Source organism: Lethenteron reissneri, chromosome 24 (assembly GCF_015708825.2).
Source record: "Lethenteron reissneri isolate LAM-NWPU_2019-01 chromosome 24, ASM1570882v1, whole genome shotgun sequence".
NCBI classification, from domain to species: Eukaryota; Metazoa; Chordata; class Hyperoartia; order Petromyzontiformes; family Petromyzontidae; genus Lethenteron; species Lethenteron reissneri.
The window spans coordinates 19,218,701-19,241,805 of NC_083802.1; the positions used below are offsets into that span (position 1 = coordinate 19,218,701).

General features: G+C 54.4%; 1 protein-coding gene across 1 annotated transcript in view; it reads right to left on the bottom strand.

The window, feature by feature from the left end:
• The window catches only part of LOC133346752 (multiple epidermal growth factor-like domains protein 11), a 104,913-nt gene that overhangs the window by 38,053 nt on the left and 43,755 nt on the right, over positions 1 to 23,105 (bottom strand). The window contains 5 exon segments of the mRNA XM_061558603.1: positions 7,747 to 7,959; positions 11,140 to 11,276; positions 13,771 to 13,888; positions 16,365 to 16,611; positions 19,430 to 19,522. Coding sequence (XP_061414587.1) covers positions 7,747 to 7,959; positions 11,140 to 11,276; positions 13,771 to 13,888; positions 16,365 to 16,611; positions 19,430 to 19,522 — 808 coding nt within the window.

Here is a 23,105-nt window from a genome sequence, read left to right on the forward strand (position 1 = left end):
TCTCTAGCCCTTACACGAACCCCTAAACTCCACCTCTAGCCCTAACACGAACCCCTAAACTCCACCTCTAGCCCTAACACGAACTCCTAAACCCCACCTCTAGCCCTAACACGAACCCCTAAACCCTACCCCCAACCCTAACACGAACCCCTAAACCCCACTTCCAGCCCTAACACGAACCCCTAAACCCCACCTCCAGCCCTAACACGAACCCCTAAACCCCACCTCCAGCCCTAACACGAACCCCTAAACCCCACCCCCAACCCTAACACGAACCCCTAAACCCCACCTCCAGCCCTAACACGAACCCCTACCTCTAGTGGTAGTCCAGTGGTGAGCGCACTGCACGCTGCCCAGCGACCCGAATCCCGATTCCCTCTCAGCCTTAAATGAGTACCTGCTGCGGTGTGAAAACATCTGCATTGGGGAGACAAAGGCGGCCGGGCGTGAGTGGTAGTGGCCGTATTATCGTCACCTCCCGCCCTCCCCCCGTGCCGGTTTTTCAAAGGTTATTCGCTATGTGCACTTGCCCCGACTGCCGGCGTAAGCTACACGGGCATCTGTATTCGTGCGTGCGTAATGTGGGAGGCAGGGAGGGGGGGGGGCAGGGTGGTGAAGTTAGAATATTTTTTTTTCTTCCCAGCGCCACGAGCAAAGTAAATTAAACCCACATCAACTTTACAGCCACGAGCTTTTACGAGGAATTACAGCTGCTAACGGTGACAGCAGTGAGACACACGCACACACACTCACTCACTCTCACACACACACAACAACAACAACAACCGCCATTCGCCACTAAGTGGCGGTGACGTCACCACGATGCTTGTGCCAGGCCAAGTGCACCTTGAGGCCACGTGAAGTGTCGAAAGCCCGCTGGCAGGAGGTCACGGGGCAGACCCAGGTGCCACTGGTCGACTGACCGAGATGACCGAGATGACTGGCTGATGCACCACCTGTGCCCCCTACTGTGCCAACTTGCTGTGCTTTAGCCACCCGGCGCTCCGCTCGTTGTTGTGAGCGTCGCTCCTCCGCCCTCCGTTGTTGTTGGAGGGCGACTGCCTCCAACTGCCCAGTAGCGTCCTTCACGAGCCTCCTCCACTGAGGCCGATCTTGACACCGCTGGTACCAGTCATCGGCAAGTCCACTCAGCTCCACGTCCTCCTGTACCACATCACTCCATCTCTTCTCCAGCCCGTGCCGCGCCCGTCTAGCCCCCTCGATCCGGCCGAACAAAAGCTGTTTAGGCATGCGGTGGCTGGGCATGCGGGCTACATGACCCAGCCAACGCAGCCTTGCCTGCCGGAGGAGCTCACTGATGGGACTTTGCCCAGATCTTTCAAGGATTTGTGAGCTCCTCACACAATCCAGCCTGGTTAAACCCAGGATGGATCGTAGGCAGGCCAGCCTAAATGTTTCCAACCGGCGAAGATGCTCCACCAGGGGGGTCCACGTCTCGCAAGCGTAGAGAAGGGAGGGAATGACCGTGGCCGAGAAGACCTGAAGCTTCGTGCGGAGCGACAGACCAGGTAGCTTCCACACAGCGTTACGCAACCGATGAAAAGATATTGCCGCTCGACTGATTCGGAGTGAGACCTCTGCTGATAGACTGGAGCCGGTCATAAGCACACTGCCCAGGTATGGGAAACTCTCCACTCTCTCCACAACTGCCCCATCACCAATTGGGAGTTGTGGGGGTGGAGTGTCCGATGGTACAAAATACCCAGGCAGGTGCTTGGTTTTGGTGGGGCTGATGGTAAGGCCCCACCTCTTAGTGGCACGCTCCAGTCTCAGCAGCAGCGCCTCCAACTCCTCTTCTGAATGAGCAGCTATTACCAAATCATCGGCATACATAACGTGGTTGACCAATAGGGAGCCATCCCTTGATCGCACCCGGGCGTCGATCAGCCTCCCATTATATCTGTACCAAACGGAAATTCCCCCGGTACAGCTATTGAAGGCTTCACGAACTACGCGGTCAAAATAGATGTTAAATAATGTGGGAGCCAGAGGACATCCCTGTCGCACCCCAAGGTGTACAGGGAAAGGCTCCGACTCCCGGCCACGTAGTTTTACCCGGGCCCGCTCACCATCATGAAGGTCCTTAATGATCGTGAGCAGAGGGTCAGGGACTCCGAAAGCACGAAGAACAACCCAGAGTCCAGTCCTACTGATGGTATCATAGGCCTTGACCAGGTCAATAAAGCAGAGATGTAGGTCTTTTTGGAATTCCCTACACCTCTGCTGTAGCAGACGGACAGAAAATATGGCATCTGTGCAGGACCGCCCTTTCCTGAAACCGCATTGGGGCTCCGCAAGCCCCTCCTCAGCGTGCCTAGCAAGGCGATGTTGAATAATCCTTGCCAGGACCTTACCCGGCACACTGAGGAGTGAGATGCCCCTGTAGTTGTTACAGTCTGTGCGGTCCCCCTTCTTAAAGAGGGGGACCACCAGGGCATCCTTCCAGTCCTGCGGAACCCGTCCAGTGGTCCAGACTGTTGTTATGATGTCATATAGGGCAGTCTGTGCACAAACGCCACCCTCCCTCAGCATTTCGCTTGGGAGATCATCTCTGCCCGGTGCCTTCCCTGGTCTCAGACTCCGGATCGCCCTCAGTACTTCCTCAACAGCTGGAACCTCAGCCAGCCACTCACAGGGGGTGACCTCTTCCAATATTTGAGGCACCGCAGCCTCAGCAGGGTTATCCCCACTTTGTGCCATGATGTTTTCCTGGCTGAGAGAATTTCCCTCCCCCAGGACCTCACAGAAATGCTCAGCAAATCTGCAAACCTGTTCCTGGGGGTCGGAGATTGGATCACCGTTTTTTCCTCTAATGATGGTAATAGGTGTGGCGCTGCAGGTTACTTTTTTGATGGAGTTAAATAGTGATTTGTGATCACGGGCCACTGAGGCAGACTCCATCTCCTCAGCAACCCGCGACCACCACCCATCCTTACAACGCCTTACGGCTCTCCGAACTTCCGAGCGAAGGCTGCGGTAAACCTCCTCATTCTCTGACGTGGGATGCTGTAGGCGATGAGAGTGGGCCTGTCGCTTTTTCTCAATTAACCTGAACACCTCCTCTGTCAGCCAGGGTTTCTGGGGAGGTCTGGACCGCGTACCCAAAGCAGCCATTGCAGCTGCATGAGTCACAGTCCTAAACCTCGCCCATTTACCCTCGACATCAGGTGGAGTGGGGGACGATGCCAACCCCAGCTGCAAGCGATGATGAAATTCTCGCTTGCAACTTTCATCAGCTAACTGAGACCAGGCCACTTTTGGTTGGAATGGGATCCTGGGTGTACACCCACCACCGGAGTGGAAGAAAGGCAGGCGCATCTTACAGATGACTAGTCGATGGTCAGAGGACAGATCAGCTCCACGGTAGGTCCTGGTGTCAAGGACATGGGTTCGCATCCGCTGGTCCGTCACTATGTAGTCCAGCAGATGTTCTTGCTTGGACCCGGCATGTATCCATGATGTTGTGTGGATGCGCCGATGCCGGAAGAGCGTGTTGGTAATTACAAGCCCATGGGCTGCACAAAAATCTAGCAGCCTCCTACCGTTATTATTGAGCTGATCTGGCCCATGCCTTCCAATCACTCCAGACCAGGTGTCAGCATCATGACCAACTCGGGCATTGAAGTCACCCAACAAGATGACTCTGTCCCGAGTGGCCACTTTAGCCAGCACCTGTGACAGGAGGTCATAGAAAGCGTCTGACTCATCGGCTTTGCTTGCATCCCTCCACGGATGTTCGTCTTCGGTGGGGGCATAAGTAACCACGACCACCACTCCTCGCCTCTGGTTGATGGGAAGGCGAGCCCAAAGTATCCTGGGGCTTACAGCTTCCCACACCTCACCGCCACGCTCCCACGCCCCCTTCATTCTTTTGTTCAGAAGAAGAGCCACACCCTGTTGTTTGGCAGTCTCCTGCCCCGAGTAGAGGACTGTCCACCCCTCATGGTGGCAGGAGCCAGAACCGGTCCACCGGACCTCCTGAATGCCACAGAGATCCAGGCGGTACCGGTCCAGCTCCCGACAGAGGAGTGGCAGCCTCTCCTCCGCAGTGAGCGTTCGAACATTCCACGTGGCCATCCGCAATGGTTTTTTGTTGTTTCTGGAGGAGCCCCGAGGGTGAAAATTCAATCTCCTGGCTCCGCCAAATGGGGTTTGGCCAGGAGACGTCATAAAAGCCTGACCCCCCGGGGCCTCCGGCACAAGCTTATTTGTTACAGATTTATGTTTAATTCGTGGTTTAGTGGTAATGAATTGAAGGTGGAGGGGTTACCAGCCCCTCACACCCGTCCAGAGCCCCCGTTTAGCCACTGTGGTGGTCACAGACGCCATGAGGGGAGAGGCTAATGGGCATTGGCCCTCCCCCCACAGCACTGCCCACGACAGTGTTGCCCGTCCGGCACCGCGAGGAGGTAGGAGGTTGTTTTGCCGGACCACACACACACACACTCTCACACACACACACACACTCTCACACACTCACTCACTCTCACACACACACACACACTCTCACACACACACACACACTCTCACACACACACACACACTCTCACACACACACACACACTCTCACACACACACACACACACTCTCACACACACACACACACTCTCACACACTCACTCACTCTCACACACACACACGACAAAGAGGAGGGGGAGACGGGAAGAGGAATCGAAGATGTATTATACTTATGCCAGACGGCAGGAAATTCCGCTAACGGGACGTTTCGAAATTCCACAAACATTAATTTCTTCCCCTTTTCTGGTGCCGGGGGCGGGGAAGGGAGCTCTGGAAAATGAAGTTGTCATATTTCACATGAGAAGCCATTCCGTGTCAATTACATTGATAAATATTCACACGCAGCCAGCCCTGCTCGGAGCAGGGCACGGCGCCCCACCCGTCACCATCAGCCATGATCAATCCGCTGCTGGATGGAGGCCTCCATGAACCGCTGCCACGTCCTGCGGTCCAGCGGCGCAACGAGGCACGGACTAGCACCTGGCCCCCATGCACACGAGCCGATGATGAAGATGATGATGATGCCGATGATGCTGATCAGGATTGCGTTGTTATCGCTGAATATGTCCTCCCTAAGCCACCGCCGCATCTCGCGATCCTGCGACGCAACAATCCACCCCGCCGCACCTCCACCGAACACGCGTCCATCGCTCCGTCTACAGTTGCGGACTCGGTTAACTCAGCGACTGCCGCTCCGTTAGTATTCTGTCGACTCCGTGGGTGGGGGGGGGGGTGTGGGCGGGCTGGGGGCGGGGTGGTTTATGTTGGGCGGGCAGCGCACCGCCTCCCACCCCTATCATCTCCGTGCGGGACCAGATGTTTTATTCATTAAGAGCGAAAACTATCGTGACCTATCTGTGCGGCGACGCTCATCCCCAGCCGGAATACTGTCCGCATGAATGTGCGAATCCATATTCCACGCGCCGAGTTCGCCCACGACATTACATTTTCAGCGCAGAGACTCGGTGCGCGTGCGTGCGCGTGCGTGCGCGTGCGTGCGTGCATCGGCGTTCGTGTGAATGATGATTGGCAACCCGAGTTCATTTGCACATTCACGGCCAATAATGGCGCCGAATATTGGAACCGATCCTGGGCCTAACATAGGTCGACACCGGCCTTGCAATTGAGTAATCCCGCTGCGGAGTGTAAACGTCAGCATGAGAGAGACAAAGGCGGCCGGTGGTTATGCTGGTCACCCACCCGCTCGTGTAACGTGCCGGATTCCATAGGTGCTCGCCAACAGCACTTGCCCCAACAGCCTGTTAAGGTTATACGGGCAATCTTTGTCTTTGTACGTGTCTCCTGTGCTCGTGCATGCTTGTGCGCGTACGTGTGTGTGTGTGTGCCCACGTGTGTGTGCAATATTAAATTGATGGGGTTTTTTTTTTGGAACACATTAACCCGGAATTATTTGGAACCTCCGCCGCTCTTAACACAGTGTATTATGGTAATAATGCTAAGAGCGCGGGCCAGGAAGATTTAGCGTCTCGCAGCCACGGCCCTTAAAGCACCCGGGTTCTGCCCGCGCACACGCACGCACGCGTGCGTTTCCTGGCGAGCTAATCATCTCTCTGGCTGCAAATAATCATCGCACGACGACTATTACATTTTCGTTTGAAGATATGCCTCGAGTTTCCTGGCTGGCTGGCTGCTTGCTGGGCTCCTGTCAACCTTTTTGTTCGCTGGCTGCGGGCCGTGACTACCGAACCTAAAAGGAATTTTCCGTGTAACAAATAAACAATGAATTGTTCCGAAGACGTAATAGTAATAACAATAGATACAGCGGCATCGGAGAGGTGGGATAACGAACACAAAAAGACTGACCAATGTGTGCTCCTATCAAGGCAACTCTTCCGCCATACAATTATTTAAGCATTATAGAATATAAACATAATAATCTAATTTTATAAGCACCCCTCGGTAGAGGGGTCCTCCTAGGGCTCCCCCCAAACGTGGTGGTGGAGGCCTTGCTGCCAGCAGTGGCTTTGAGCGAGCAACTGCAGTCCTGCGCCTTTATCTTTGCTTCTGCAATTAAATAACAATAACAGTGATGATGATGATCATGTTAAGCTATTATTCAAAACAAGACTCGAGGCAATCAAATTCACACGCACATTGTGTGAATGAGTCAAATACCCCCGGCGGGGACAACCCCCCCGCGTCCTCCCCCAACCCGCAGAACAGAGGGGGTAGCGGGAGGGGAACGAGGCGGAGGGGGTGGGGAGTCGGCATAAAGGGGGTACGGGAGGGCAAGTGATAGTCCCAGTTTGTATCCCCGGAGCGCGTGACCTGATTAAGAGCCATTGCTGTGGGGCAGTCGGGGGGGGGGGGGGGGATGACGCACGGCGTCACGCGGGGACAATCGCGTGGCCATTCAATCATCGCGCTCGAGTCTCTCCCTACCCCTAACGCTAATCCACTCATCCACAACTCGAACAATGCGCCGCTCAATTCGGCTGAGAGCTCGCTTACTTCTGCCGGGACTCAGCGAAAGGGGTGCGCGGTGGGAGGGGACGCGGTGTGGTCACGAGGTGGCCAGAGACAGCGAGTGGCTCTGTCGTGGTAGTGGTGGTGCTGGTGTTGACAGTGGTGGTGGTGGTGGTTGTGGTGTTGGTGGTGGTGGATTATTTCGCGATGAGGATGAGTTGAGATCCGAGTGTTTTACCCGACATTTTCAGTGCAACACAATGTCCTGATATGGGCGATGGGAAGTGAATTACACGATTCACTCCCTGCGAGTGAATACGCAGGTGAGTAGAAAGATGAGCGCACCGGTGAGTCCATGCGTGAGTGACTAATGTAACGTTGGCGAGATGTTAACTACCTTGTCTGATATACAGGAGGGCGTGGGTTCGATCCCCGACCCTGACGCCTGTGTATGTGGAGTTTGCGGGTCTCTCTCTCCCCGTAGTCGCGTGGATTTTTCTCCGGGTCCTCCGGTTTTTCCCTCCACATTTAAAATCAACATCCCGCGTTCAGAGTATTTGGCTGCTATACATTTCCACGTGACAAGCCACTTCGTTAAGCAATCATGTTGTGGCCAGGTCGCTTCTGAAAAAAAGCTACATAACTCAATGGTCCTTACCTGGTAAAAAAAAAAAATTTTATTGTTTAGTTTAGTAACTGCACAGGTGGATGCATAAGCGAGTGCACAGGTGTACCCCCCCATTCCCCCACTTCCCCTACCCCCATGCCCCCACCACTCACCTGGCCGTGTGGTCGGGGTCGCAGGGGCACGGCTGCTCGCAGTTGGGGCCGTAGAGCCCTGGGGGGCAGAGGCGGTGCTCACAGCGGGCCCCGCCGAAGCCCGACTCGCAGAGGCACGCGCCGCTCACGTGGAAGCAGCGTGCGCCGTTGTCGCAGTCGCACGGCAAGGCACAGTCCTGGCCGTGCCTGCCCAGGGGGCACGCGTCCTGGCACCTTGGTGGTGTGGGGGGGGGAGTTGGGGGGAGGGGCAAGTCGGGAGAGTGGGGAGGGGGGCGTAGGCATCATCATCATCATCGCTTTCATGGAACGATCTCCCAGACTCACAGAATATGCAGTCAGGTCACTTCTGTCCGAAGCTGAGAAGAGGAGCGAGCAGCAGTCTCCCTTGCTGGGATTGTCCCCAGGAAAGGTGAGGTTTCAAATATATTCCATCAACTTCAATAATCAACCATGATCAATCTACTGCTGGATGATGGCTTCATCAAAGCCGTCGCCATCTCTCGCGGTCATGCCTGGGATTCCCCCCTCCCCTCCCCCACCCGGTGCGTCCCCTCCTCCAACTCGCGACGTCCATCTCGACCGGGGGCCACCAACCCCTCCTCCTCCTCCTCCCAGCGAAGGCGACAAGTGACACCCTGGTCGAGACGAGGGAGTTCGCGCGAACTCCGCTGAATGTCCGAGTGTTGGGAATTTAAACAAACTGACGATCGTCAGTGGTTGGACGTGACTCGAATCCCCTGCCTCCCTTGCCCTCCATCCCCCCGCCAATGCCACCACCCCCACACCCCCCACACACGCGCACTACTCCCCCCCGCCCCCTTCCCAACGCCTCCCAAATTAAAAGGCAAAAAACACGAACGTGAAATGACTGCTACTGTTGCAGATGCGGATTAGAAGAACGGTATTTATTCCGATCATTATCCTAAATTCTTTTTTTTTAAATACACAAAGAAGGGTGTGAAAATGACTCACTAATATCGAAAGTGCAATTAAAAATGTACGCATTTTACTTTATAGATATAAATAAATGCAGACCCCCCCCCCCCCCCCCATGCTCAGTCAGCATACCCTGTGGAGCAGCAATAAGTTCCAAATTTCGGTCGAGAATTTGACTCATCACCATCATTTAAAAGGGGAACCACGTAACTCATTTAAGGCTGAGTCGACCTGGGGGGTCCTCCCCCAGGTCGACTCAGGACCAGTTCAAATATTTGCCACCGTTATTGGTCGTGAGCGAAGAATCGAACGCGGGTGGCCGGGTTCGCAGCGCAGTGCGTCTAACCACTGCACCACCACTCCCCACACATTAACACACACGCAAAGACAAAATCAAAGATCCCCAGTATATCCTCAACAGACTCTTTTTTTTGCTAAGTGCTGTTAGCGATCACATTTAAAAGCCGGCAGGACGCACGAGGAGGTGGGTGGCCGGCACTACAAAAGACAAAGATCCCCCGTATAGCATTAACACACTGTTGGGGCAAGTGCTGCTAGCGAGCAGCGCCTATGAGGGCCGGAATGGCACACGAGTGGGTGGTCAGCACCACGCGCAGCCTCCTTTGTCTCCCCAGTGGCGATGTTTACTGCACACCGCACCAGGTATTCACTTGAGGCTAGACAAGCACACGCTCGCACATTGTCTACGCACTCACGTGATCTCTGAACGCAATTAATAAGCGAGTGCGCATGTGCGCTCTGCTCACGCGGCGAGCAGAGGAAGGTCAATGTGGCCTGAATACCAAACAACACCACGAGGTCCGCCACACGTGCGCGCAGTGAAGCTCACGCGCGCGTGCACGCACAACGACAGAGATCACCCACATAGCCTTCACAGACTGTTGGGGCAAGGGCTGCTGGCGAGCCCCGGATAAGGCCGGCACGGCACACGTGGGGGTGGATTTAGAAGGAGGGGTGGGGGGTCAGCACCACGCCCGGCCCCGCATTTTGTCTCCCCATTGCGAATGAACTCGAGTCGCCGGGTTCGTAGGGCAGTGCGCTCACCACTGCACCACCGCTCCAAATATTTACAGATACACACACGCACGCCGCTCATACACACACGCACACGCACGCCGCTCACACACGCACGCTGCTCACACACACACGCACGTTGCTCATGCACACACACACGCACACCGCTCATACACACACACACGCACACCGCTCATGCACACACACACGCACACCGCTCATACACACACATACGCACACCGCTCATACACACACGCACACTTACGCTGCTCATACACACACAGGCAACATCTGGGTGCCCCGACCTGATGGACGGTCCGCTTTGCACGAAAGCGACTGTTCGATTTCAACGAAAGGCGCCCTCCAACACCCCCCCGCCCCCCCCCCCACGTGTAATTAAATCGCCCACCCCCATCTCGTCACTTGCGCGTCTCTGTCTCAGACAAAATGCCAAGTAAAACATAAAACATTCGCTCACGCCATCTGAAGAGCAAATTAATTAATGGCATCTGCCCTTCGCTCGTCACGTGGTGCGGCAGTGAGGGCATCACTGGCACGACGGGCCTCGTGTGGTTGATGAAAGGACGCAAATTGACCTCAAACGCACAGGCACACACAGCTACACTCATACCCCTACACACACACACCTACACACACGTGGAGCACACACGAGACAAACAATACCGTCCTATCGCCTTCAACATACTTTTGGAGAAAGTGCTGTTTGCGAGCACCTATGAAGACCGGCTCTATGTAGACATCACACCAGGTACCCATTTGAGGCTGAGTCGACCTAGAGGATCGCCTAGGACTGGTTCAGATAATCGCCACCGGTTTCGCGCGTGAGCGGGAATCGAACTCTGTTCGGCGGATCCGTGGCTCAGCGCGCTACCCGCTGCGCCACCGCCCCCCGTACTCACACGCGCTCAGTGACGCGCGCGCACGGCCTCGAGAGAGCGTGGCGAGAGATGGCGGGGGGGGGGGCCTGTGGGGGGAGCGGGGGGGGGGATCTGGGTGGGGGGGTGGCTTAGAGGGGAGGGAGAAGGGAGGGTGGCCTTGCCAGATACAGCAGATGGTGGTGGTGGTGCTGGTGGAGTGGTTGTGGTCGTGGTGGTGTTTGTTGTTGTGATGCGGTGGAGGAGCGGGGTTCGCGCTCGATGCTCCCAACCCGGCGACCTGAGTTTAGTTGATGGTCATGCACAGCACGGAGCAATCGCCACTCGATCAGCGGGGAAGTTATTTACAAACGTACGCGGACCTTTGTACGAGTACCGTACTCTGTGCAATGCGAAAAAAAAACATCAACAGAGAGACAAAGGTGGCCGGGCGTGTTTCTGGCCCCACCACCCCATCCAGCACTTCCCACAACAGCCTGGTTGGACGCCGCACCGGGGCTGTCTTTGTGCGCGTGCGAGTGAGTACCTTGAGCTGGTGTACCCCGGCGGGCACGTGCACCTCCCCGTCACGTGGTCGCACTGCGCGCCGTTGTGACAGCGGCACCGCTCGGCGCAGTTGTCCCCGAAGCGGCCCGGGGGACACGGAACGGCGCACGCGGCCCCCTGGAGGGGGCGGGGGGCACGGGGGGGGGGGGGTCACCGGGAAGAAAAGGAGGATTGTAGTGACCGGAAGGGAATCAGGAAATAGGAAAGAGATCGGGGGGCTATGAGATTCGGAGTCAAGGTGATCAGATAAGGAGATCAGGAAACTAGGATTCAAAATTCCCTTTGGGATCAGAAGATGAAGAGACGATGGGACCCGGATAGACCAGGAGAAAACGAGGAGCTCGAATCAGGAAATCAGAAGATAAGGAGACCAGATCAGGAGGCCAGACCATGAGGTGATCGGAAGACCGAACTATCGGGGTGGCCAGGAGAGACGATATTCGGGAGATCAGAAGCTGTGTGAAGAAGACCGTGAGATGAGCGAATGAGAACGGGTAAGTCAGGAGATGAGAGACAGTGTCCGCCTCCTCGACTCGCTTTGCTCCTCTTGACAACAACTTGGAAGTGACACCAATCAATACAAAAATATTTTTACAAAAAATCTGATTTGATGAAAAAAATTTTACTTTTAACAAGATAACCGAAATTTTGTCTGATCGGCTGAAAAGTGAGAGAGAGAGATACATCCTGATGAAGGGCAAGAGGAGAGACACAGCGAGGAGGAGGCGGCGGGAGGAGAGATACATTTCGAGAGGGGTCGAGAGTTGAGAGAGGAGCGAACGAGAGAAAGGAGAGGCAAAAACGAGAGACGCAGAGGGGAGAGGGGGGGGGGGGGATAGAAAGTGGAGAGAGGAAGAGATGCGAAGAGGTGGAAATCGAGGGCAGGAGAGAGATGAAGAGTCGACGCAGGAGCGAGACGGAGAGAGAGCGGAGAGGAAAAAGAAGGAGGCACGCGGAGAGACGAGGAAAGACACAACGGAGAGAGAATGAGATGGATGGATGGAGAGTTGAGAGGAAATAAAATGGGAGAGACGGAGAGAGCAGGAGAACGAGAGACGCGACACGGAGATCACAATGCAGGGTCGCTCACGCGCACGCGATCCATCACGGCCTCTCAATCAATCACGCGCGCGCATCCTCTCGCTCCTCTCCCGCGCCGCGTCAACAGTTTATGAGTTTTATTTTCTAGAGGCCTCACCATAAGAGGGTGGGGGGTGGCACATTTCTCTGCATTAAACGCAACTGTCCCCTTTATTTGAAAGAGTAAACGTTTTTGCTTGACTCTTTCCCGAGGCGGGGAAGGATATTTTCATCATTCTCCCCAGCGGAGCATGGCTGAGGGTACAGAGGGAGAGAGAGACAGGGGAGAAGGCACTTGTACCGAAATGAGATCGTGGCCGCTGTGTGGTGGGGGGGGGGGCAGCAGACGCCACGTGCGGATGCAGCTGCTGGCTGCGTTTGCTGCGACGCATGATCGGATGCTACCTTCATCCAGCAGTGGATTGAACAGGACCGCATCTGCTGCGGCTGATGATGATGATGATCGGAAAAGAGTTGCATGGAATTGCTCACCAGAGTGATACAACTGGGTTCCTGACCGTAACTCTAAAATGTATAGTTGTTATCATTAACAGGCACTCAAGCGCATGTATGTACGTTGAACTTCTTTCACACCGTACGTAGCTAGCCGCGCTAGTCGGAGGACACGAAACTGAACACAAAATGCGGTTCTGAAGAAATTAGTTATCAAAGAAGCCACGGGACACACGCCCCTGCACGTGTAGCTACAAGAGAAGAGCTGGTTCTAGTGTTGGGGTTAGATATTTTTCGCCAGTGAATTCTGCTCCACACGTGTCATTGACAAAACCACGAGTGTCTATGACTACTGCCTTGTTGATGCAAATTCGACACGCGGATGGAGTCGAGGTGACACGCGAGGTGTAGAGATGATGGTGATGTCTGGTGGAGGTGTGCAAATGATGGTGATGATGTCTGCTAGACATATACACATGCTATTCGAGATGATCGATGATGATATATGGTGGAGCTGTAGATATCATGGTCCAATGATGGTGTGGAGATGATGACTTCTGGTGGTAGTGTAGAAATGGTGATGATGATGATGTTTGGTGGACGTACAGAGCTGACACAGAGATGGCGATGGATGGTGATGACGAGATCTGATGGAGATGATTTGTAAGTCTGGTGGATTGTAGAGCTGACGGCGCGGGTGGATGTAATCCGGTGGAGGTCTCGCGGTGATGGAGATGTTGGGTGAAGGTATCACGATTACCCTCATATCCAGTGAGTATCTAGAGTGAGTGGTGATATCTGGTAGACGTATCGAGTTCGTCATGATGACGACGACGATGATGGCACCTGCTGGTGCCGTGTGAGTGATGGGTGGCGATGATGATGGTGTCTGCTGGTGCCGTATGGATGATCGGTGGCAATGATGATGGTGCCTGCTGGTGCCGTATGGATGATGGGTGGCGATGATGATGATGATGGTGGTTGCTGGTGCCGTATGGATGATGGGTGGCGATGATGATGTTGCTGCTGCTGTTGCTGTCCCGTGGAGGATGTGAACGAGCCACGGGGGCGTCCTCACCGTCCACCCCGGCGCACAGACGCACGGTCCCGCCGCGCCCTGAGGGCACGAGCCTCCGTTCTGGCACGGGCACCGCGCCTCCTCCACGCAGACGCCCCCTGTGCATCGCTCGTCGCAGCTGCACGCGCCACGGGCCAGCCACGGGGAGGTGGGGGGGGGGCAGGGAGAGTTGAGGGAGAGGTGGTGGGGGGATGGAACATGATGTGAGGAATGGGGAAGTGAGGTTTTAATTATAGATTTGAAGCTTTTGTGACCGCAAGTATTCATATTCTTAGGTTTTTTTCGGTAAAGTCACGTAGGTAAAAAATCAAAATAAATAAAAGTAAAATAAAAATAAAATAAAAATCACGACGTTTCGGAGGCAACACAAGCTTCCGTCTTCAGGTGGAACCGTCACAGCACGCTTGCTGTAATTATTTTACTTTAATTTTACTTTTATTAATTTAGATTTTTTACCTACGTGAATTTACCGAAAAAACCTAAGAATAAAAAAGTGAGGTTTTATTGTCGCGTATGATGCCAGCAACTTGGTTCAAGATCTCGACGCCAGTGTCGAGCTCACAATGCTGCTGCTGCTGACCTCGACGAGAGAGCTTCAGCAGAGAGAGAGAGAGTTCGTGTCACTTTGATTTTCCTCCTCCGTTGAAAGTTCACAGACTACTACAGTGGGTTTACTCTACGGTCCATGGGAGTCATTTGCAAGAGTGACCTTGGGCATTCGTCTGTCAGTAGGTGGGCGATCATTGCTGCTGCTGCTGTGTGTGAGTATCATCCCATTTGAGTAATTTGCGGGTAATTTTGGAATGTTATAGGGGTCGGTGTACCCACACTTTACCCCACCAAGCACGACTCTGCCCATGGACGAACTGTGGTGGGGTAGTAGCGGGGAGAGGGTGGAGGGCAGGGATTGAATAAACTTGCGCCGGGAAATCGAACCGGCGACCAGCTGATGATGGTGGCCGTTATTTACGTCTCCACGTGGAAACCATTCAACCAATCACGCTCGCCTCGGGGCGCCGCGCTATCGCCTGCGGGTGGCGGGCAGGGCGGTCCATAGGGGGGATGCAGGGCCCGGGGCAATTCACACCGGAAGTATTACATCTGACGTACCGTCCAAACGCCCCCCCCCCTGAGCGAGGGGCCCGGGGCAATCTCCCCGATTCGTCGTACCCTAGGGACGGCTCTGGTGGCGGAGTGGCGCTTTCCCTGAATCCTTCAAAGCCACCCCGCTCCAATTTGATATCGGATCAACGCCCACCCATCCGCCTCATGCTCGCGGGGGGTCTCCCACCCGCTCCCAAGAGATGGGAAACGCCATGAGGCTTAAAGCGACCCCCCACCCCACGTCCCGTCGCGAGCTATGGACGGTGAAAGCAAAGAGCTGACAGCAGCGAGAGAGGCAGAGAGAGGCAGAGAGAATGGTCGCGTGACGGCCCAGCCGCAATTCCTGCCGTCACGGCATCCATGTCGACATAGACCTGACCCAGCGATTCCAAAACTCCGGTCCTAAACAAGCATGTCTACGTTATGAGCCAATTCAAACTAAGACTGAGATTTCAGTGTGCGCGCGCGCGTTCACGTGTTCCGCGTGACGCAGACAGCGTCAATGGCATTGCGTGTCACGCGGGCTGTGTTTAACAATCATGGGGCGCGTGCAGCGTGGAGCGTGGAGCGTGGAGCGTGGAAAGCGTTAATTCGTTGTAGAATGGGAAGGGAATTGGTAAGCGATGAGAGGCGCAGCGTGATGGTGGGTGGCGATGACTGTGGTTTGCGAAACCGTGACCCAACTTGGATAATTGCAGCTCTGAGACGAACAGAGAAGCATATAAGCAAACGACGCGTCACTCCACGTGGTCAATATATCAAGGTACGTCTTACACATTCCATCAGCCGCACGGCCTTCTGGGAGTGCACCATTTCAGCAGAATTCATTCAAAAGCAACGAGCGAAACCCTGGACCGGTTTTCGGCATGCAGTGTCTCATCAGCAAAGTGAGGCGTAAATGAAACCAACGACCTGCCGATCTGCATCTGGCTGTCGCCTGATGAAGTTAGTTGTAAATACTGGCGAAACGTCGAACTCAGATTGTAAATGTTGTGGTTTGGCTCTCCAACACACCGGTTAGCGCTGTACTCGTGACGAATTGACCACGTTCTGTTTACGTGACAACCCTTACTATTTGGCTGTGTCGGGTGGTGGCGGGCTTTAACGGCACATTTATACATTTACGCGATCTAACCCCAACCACCTCTGTTATGGAGGAATTAAGCGGGTGATCGTGCGAAGAGCGACAGTTCTCTCTTACGGCAGGGCGTGCGGGAATGTGATGGCATCATAACGTGGTCCCTCGGATGGCATCTCAGATGGCATCATCAAGACGGCATCACAAAGTGGCTACTCAGATGGCTTCTCAAAAGAATGACGACGACGATGGTAAACCATAGCCGTTCTTCATCCACCGATGGGATGATTAACACGATGGCACAATTGGGAAGAGCAACCGTGCGAAGAAGAGACGGCAAACATAAAAATAAACGAACGAACGATTGATTCATGTTCCACCGTCGAGTCAATTGTAAGCGACGATTCCTCACAGCGGCGCGGTGAACCCAGGCTGGCACACGCACTGTCCCGTGGCAGGGTGGCACGTGGCCCCGTTGTGACAGCGGCACGGCACGAGGCAGCTCGGTCCGTACGTCCCCGGGGGGCACGGCTCCCCGCACTGGGCTCCCCGGAAGCCGGGGGCGCAGTCGCAGACCCCCGTCAAGGGGTTACACCGAGCCCCGTTCAGACACTGACAGCGGTGGGTGCAGTGGGGACCCCAGCGGTCGCTGGGGCAGCCTGGGGGGGGAGGGGAGGGGGGCGGGGGAGCAGGGCGTGATCCGGCTCACGGCCAACACCAGCGACGATTATCTGAACCGGTCCTGGGCCTCCCCTAGGTCGACTCAGCCTCAAATGAGTCGTCGATACGGTTGCGTGAACATCGCTACTGGGGAGACAAAGGCGGCCCGGGCGTGGTGACGGCCACCCACCCCCGTGCCGGCCTTCATAGGTGCTGCTCGCTAACAGCACTTGCCCCAACAGTCTGCTGAGGCTATACGGGGGATCTTTATCTTTGTCTCTATGCATGCACGTACCGTATGTCCAAAAACTAAGTGGGGATGGGGGGAGGGAGGGAAGAAGGGGGGGGAGATGGTTCTGTGGAATGGGGGTCAAGGTGAGTTTGCGACGGCGGGCGGGGGGGGGGGGCAGGAGGTGGGGGAACGAGGGAGAGGGGGGGGCGGTTCTTTGAAATGGGGGTCGAAAGGGGGGTCAAGGTGGGTGGCGGCGGCGTTGGAGAAGGAGAGGTGGGTGGGGGGCTGTGAATGAGAAGGGGGGGGGTGATGGGGGGGGGGGGAATCGGGGACACGGGGAGGCGAGCTCATCACGTGCCCGTCACGTGGCGGTTAATCCGCACGGGGGACACCGGCTCACAGTCTGCGGGGTCATGAGGTCAAATCTCAGTCGGGGATCAACTCAGTCCATCATCATCATTCTTCATCACCCAACATGATCCCCATCATCATCGTCATCGTCGCCATCAACATATTACAATTCGTCACCATAATCGACATCATCATCACCGTCTCCGCCATCATCGTCGTCATACACAACGTTATCAGGATCACTATCAACACCATCACCACCGTCAAACAATCAGTGATGCTTTCCTGAATGAATAACCTCGCAATATAATGTGAAGTTAATTATTAATTCTCGTATTAATGCATTAATATTAAATTGCCGAGACATGTCAATGCCGATCAGGATCAAGACGGCATTGTGGCCAAAGCCGTTGATGCTTCCACCACGACAACAAACACCACCACCACTCCACCACCACCACCACCACCACCACTCCACCACCAGACACCACCACCACCACTCCACCATACCAGACACCACCACAACTCCACCACCACCAGACGTAAACAGCAGAAACGAGCACCACTCCACCACCAGACACCACCACCACCACTCCACCACCACCAGACACCACCACCAGACACCACCACCACTCCACCACCACAACTCCACCACCACCGGACACCACCACCACTCCACCACCACAACTCGCTGCTACCACCACCAGACACCACCACCACCACTCCACCACCACAACTCCACCACCACCAGACACCACCACCACCACTCCACCACCACCAGACACCACCACCAGACACCACCACCACTCCACCGCCACAACTCCACCACCACCAGACACCACCACCACTAGACACCACCACCACTCCACCACCACAACTCGCTGCTACCACCACAACTCGCTGCTACCACCACCACCACTACACCACCACACACCACCACCACACTCTCGCTGCTACTGGGTTCTTCCCTCCCCCAGGCTCCGTGAGCAGCGGCTGCAAATGAACGACCTCCAAGGTCCTCTTGTAAACTAACCCAGAGACTCGGGCGTGTGTGTGTGTGTGCGTTCTGGATACAATAGAGCATGCGGTGGCGCTACTAAGAGCGACACGTGAGCACTCGCGTGGTCCCTGCGTGCCAGGCTTGGTACATGCAAGATGACGTCGGCGGCAAGAAAACCCTGGGCAATCGGCGGAGCAACCAAATCGCTCTTGAAATCATCGCGCGCGCAACTCACTCGCCTGCAGATGCTTTGTCCACATCGGAGCAAACAAAGTGGAAATGCAATGCTACATTCAGAATTGTGACGGCCAATCACAGCTGCGCAAACGGGCAAGCACGTGGCGATGGAGGCCGCCGTTACAAATCGTCGAGCAGATCAATTATTGAAAGTCGAGTCTGTTGTCTCTGACCGTGAGCAGCAACCGATTGCGCAACTCCTCGCAACTGGTTGCAAGAAACGTCCACGTATAAGCGACCCAGGTGCAGGCAGCCAATGCGTGCAACCGGATCGCTGGAGTATGGACCCTGCTTCATGGCGGGCGTCTGCGGGTTTCAGTTCGTTGTGCAGTCCAAGCCCTGAGCAAAAATGGAGGCTCACTTAAGAGCATGGTTTTGCATCTCGTCGTGGTCGTTGTTATTCTGGTTAATGGCGATGTGCCAATATAGTTTATCCACTGGGATCCAGCGAGAGGGCTCTTCCGTCTCGAGGCATTCTCAGCATCGCATCTCTTTGTAGCGACAGCCCACTGAGCCTATAAATTACCCGGGCACTATTATTTATTTTACATCTTCCTTTGACAGCCGCTTTAGGTGGGATCAACGTTGGGAGGGAGGAGAAGGGGTGGGTAAAGAGGGGGTTGGGGGGAGTGAAAGGGGTGGGGAGGAGGGGAGGATAGATGGGGGGCGTGGGGGAGATCTCTGGCGGACGATATTCAGGGACGAGTCCTCTATTCTCTCAGAGACCCCTCTCTCCTCCCTTTCCTTCCCCTGCTCCCAGCTAAAGCGTCGGTGTCTCTGCGTCGGTGTCTCTGCGGAGGGGAGAGGTGGTGAACCACCCTGGCGAATCCGTACAGCCGAGTTCGATTCGCGGCCACGGCTAACACCGTGCGCGGCGGAGTGGTTTCAAACCCCGGGTCCTTTGCCTCCCCCCCCCCCTAGGGCGACTCAACCTAAACGTGATTACAGTACTGGGGAGACAAAGGCGGCCGTGTGTGCGTGCAAGTTGAGCACGCACCGCTGGAGCAGTCGGCCCCTCCCCAGCCGGGCTCGCACAGGCACGCGTCCGGTGCCACGCACGTCCCGTGCACGCACTCGCCTCGGCACAGCGCTGCGGAGGGGGGGGGGGTGCAGGGGGGGGCAGTGGGAGGGTGAACGCGGGGGAGGCGGCGGGAGGAGGGTGGGTGGAGTGTATGTGGCAAGGCGTGAGGGTGTGTGTCAGAGTGTGTGGCAGTTGTGTAGAGTGAGGTGTGTGTGTGAAGGTGTAGTAAGTGTAAGTAAGTGATGTTGTTTGTTTGGGGGGTGGCCGTGTTGGTGATGTAGTGTGTGCGGGGGGGGGGGCAGAACGCACAACGCGGTTTATCACGCGGAGAAGCAACATAACAACAACAACAACCATCGCTTTTCTCGTGCCTACACACAACGCGTACACGCAGCGCATGCACGAGGCTGCTGGAAACCTTCATTACACATTTTTAACAGTCGTAATATTTTTGCAAACTAAATATCCACGTTTCTCTTTGCATCCATGCCAGGTAGGTAACGTTCCATGGACGTGGCCCAGGCTCAAGGACTACCCCTCCGGCCTCAGCGGCCACGCGTGACCTTGAAAGACGACCCGGCAAACCCACAGCATCGGTCAAGGAGCCATCCTACTGCCACGACTAAGCGCGTGCCGCTGTCTTCAGCCCTGCTGACAGGCGGCAGGTCGGCAGGGTCGGCGTGGCAGGTAGGATTGTGAGGGTCTAGGTATGGTGGGTGGGTAGGAAGTGGCATTTGTCTAGATTCGCTTGGTATTCTCTCCAGTTCGTTCCCATTGTGCTCTAGGCATCATGTCACGAGACGGTGAATCTTTTCGGGGATATCACCGTGAGTAGTCCCGTACGTCTCCGCATTTGACATATATCGTTGTATAATATTGAAGACCATCACGATGCTTATTATGACAATGGTTATCAGGATGATGATGATGGCTATGATGACAATGATCAGGATTATGAAGATGATGAAGACGATGATGACAATGATTACCGTGACGATGACTGATAACACTGGTCTGCAGCCAAAATGCTTCCGAAATAAATGTCGTCCAACTTTACTCATTCTGGGTCACTGAATGATTGGCTATAGTTTTCAAGATATATTACGGGGTCAGTATATACGACCCAGTAACATATCTACGACCCTTGACTTGGGAATGGCGGAGGATAAGTGAGTTTTAAAGAGAAGAGATCTCAATGTAAATTAGAAATGACCAAAATACATCTTTGACTGGATCTATGAATACATCTATGACTGGTTTGGACAGTACTTGCTTTTTGAGCAAAACAATGAATGATGGAATCTGAACCTGTTATTGCATCATACATGATATAATTTGCATCATGCTATTCCATGAAGACATGGATGATGCAATCATAACGAGGCTTACATCCTTCTGCTGAAAAAAATTGCCCTATATCAGCTCTAGAAATCATACAGCGTCGTGCTCTCTTATTTGTCAGTGTATTAGTTTGCAAAGGGGACGCATTTATGTTTAGCCAAAGTGAGCAGAGATGCCTTGTTCTTGTGTGAACAAAGCAGATAACTTCTGCTATGTTTGTGGTGAAGTTACTTTTGCATCACAAAAGCGCAGTATAACCACTATGGTTAAGAAAGCCTATCACCTTTATTTTGGCTGCAAAATTGGAGATCAGGACAAGATGTGGGCCCCACACATATGCTGCAACACTTGTGCAACAAATCTTCGCCAGTGGTTGAACAGGAAAAGGAAATCGATGCCTTTTGCAGTGCCAATGATTTGGAGAGAGCCAACAGATCATATTATCAATTGTTACTTCTGCATGGCGCCTCCAGTTGGGAGAGGTGTGTCAAAGAATAAACAGTGGACTGTGCATTATCCAAACATCCATCAGCTATTCGCCCAGTACCCCACTGAGAAGGACTGCCGGTTCCTGATGCACCAGAATCATTCTCACTTGAATCAGACGAGGGAGAGGATGAAACTTCTGGTCCTGAACCATCAAGGTCACATGACCCAGATTTTGTCCCATCTTCCTCCTCTGAACCACACCTCATAACACAAGGTGAACTGCAAGACCTTGTCAGGGATTTGGAACTACCCAAGAGTAAGGCAGAGCTGTTGGGCTCCAGACTGCAGCAGTGGAATCTCCGGGCAGGTGATGTTTGGGTTTCCATGTTCCATGCCCGTCAAAAGGATATTGTTCCATTCTTCTTTATGGAAGGTGATCTTGTAGCCTGCAACAACATCGATGGTATGATAGCAGCCCTCAACAGCGTTCATGATCCAGATGAGTGGAGACTGTTCATTGATTCATCGAAGATGAGTCTTAAAGCTGATTGCTGCATAATAGCAATGTTTTGCCATCAATTCAATTTGGTCATGTAGTCCATATGAAGGAAACCTATAGTAACATTAAACATCTTTTGAGGTGCATAAACTATGACCAACATGAGTGGCAGCTTTGTGGCGACTTGAAGGTCGTTGCTCTCTTGCTTGGTCTGCAGACTGGACACACAAAGTACTGCTGCTGCTTTATCTGCGAATGGGATAGTCGTGCGAGAGATTCTCACTACATCAAGATAGATTGTCCACTCCGACAGTCATTGGAGCCTGGGAGGAAAAGTGTTCAGCATCCACCACTTGTTGAATCAAGGAAGATGTTGTTACCACCCATACACATCAAGCTGGGTCTGATGAAGAACTTTGTCTAAGCCATGGACACAACACAAGCAGCTTTCAAGTACCTCCGTGGAAATTTTCCAAGGTTAAGTGAAGCTAAGATAAAGGAAGGTGTCTTTGTTGGTCCTCAGATTCGGGAACTTCTTCGAGATGATGCATTTGTAGCGACATTAGGGATGTCACTGTATGGTGCCGGCCCGGGAGGGCAGTGGCGTGCGATGTTCTGACGTCGCGGACAGCACCACGTAGCTTGCTGTGTGATGCCGGCTTCAGCATAGCACGGCGTGCGATGCACCGTCATCGCGTACACCCCGTAGGAGGGTGGAGTACCATCCCTAGCGGGGCTTGGTGAGCACTGGGATAGCGCGGGCACCACGCATGGCGTGTAGTGCGGGCTCCCACAAGGGGGAGTGGGAGAGTGTCAGCCCAGGGACAGGGTTGCCCCGGGCCATGGCACTCTGGTTGACCCCGTAGACACGTGATCTGGAGTATCCACAGAGAAGGCCCCAGGTGGGGGGGCTAGGAGGTGATCACGTGTCCGGGGAGAGCTCGCGAGGGGGATCGAGAGGGGCCTAACACGCTCGAGAAGGCGGGCAGGGCTGAGGGCGGAGCCAGCCCCGACCCGGGAGGATATAAGGTGGGTCCCTGAGAGGGACCGGGGTCGCTGCATTCTACAAGCTGGAAGCTCCACGTCTACAAGCTGGAAGCTCCACGTCTACAAGCTGGAAGCTCTACGTCCCACGAGGCATCAACACGTGGCCGGGGACCCGAGTGATGGTCCGACCCTTCGTAGCTGTAACTCTTACGTATAGTGTAGTTAGCTGGGTGGTCACTACCCCAGGCTGTATCTGATAAAGGGGCAGTTACCCCTTTGTATGTACGTGTTACAATGAATATGTTGCCTCTGAAGAATAACGTCTGCGACACAGTTGGAATCACTACACATTTGACAGTAAACTGTGTGGCAAGGAAAGACTTCCAGCTGGTGGCA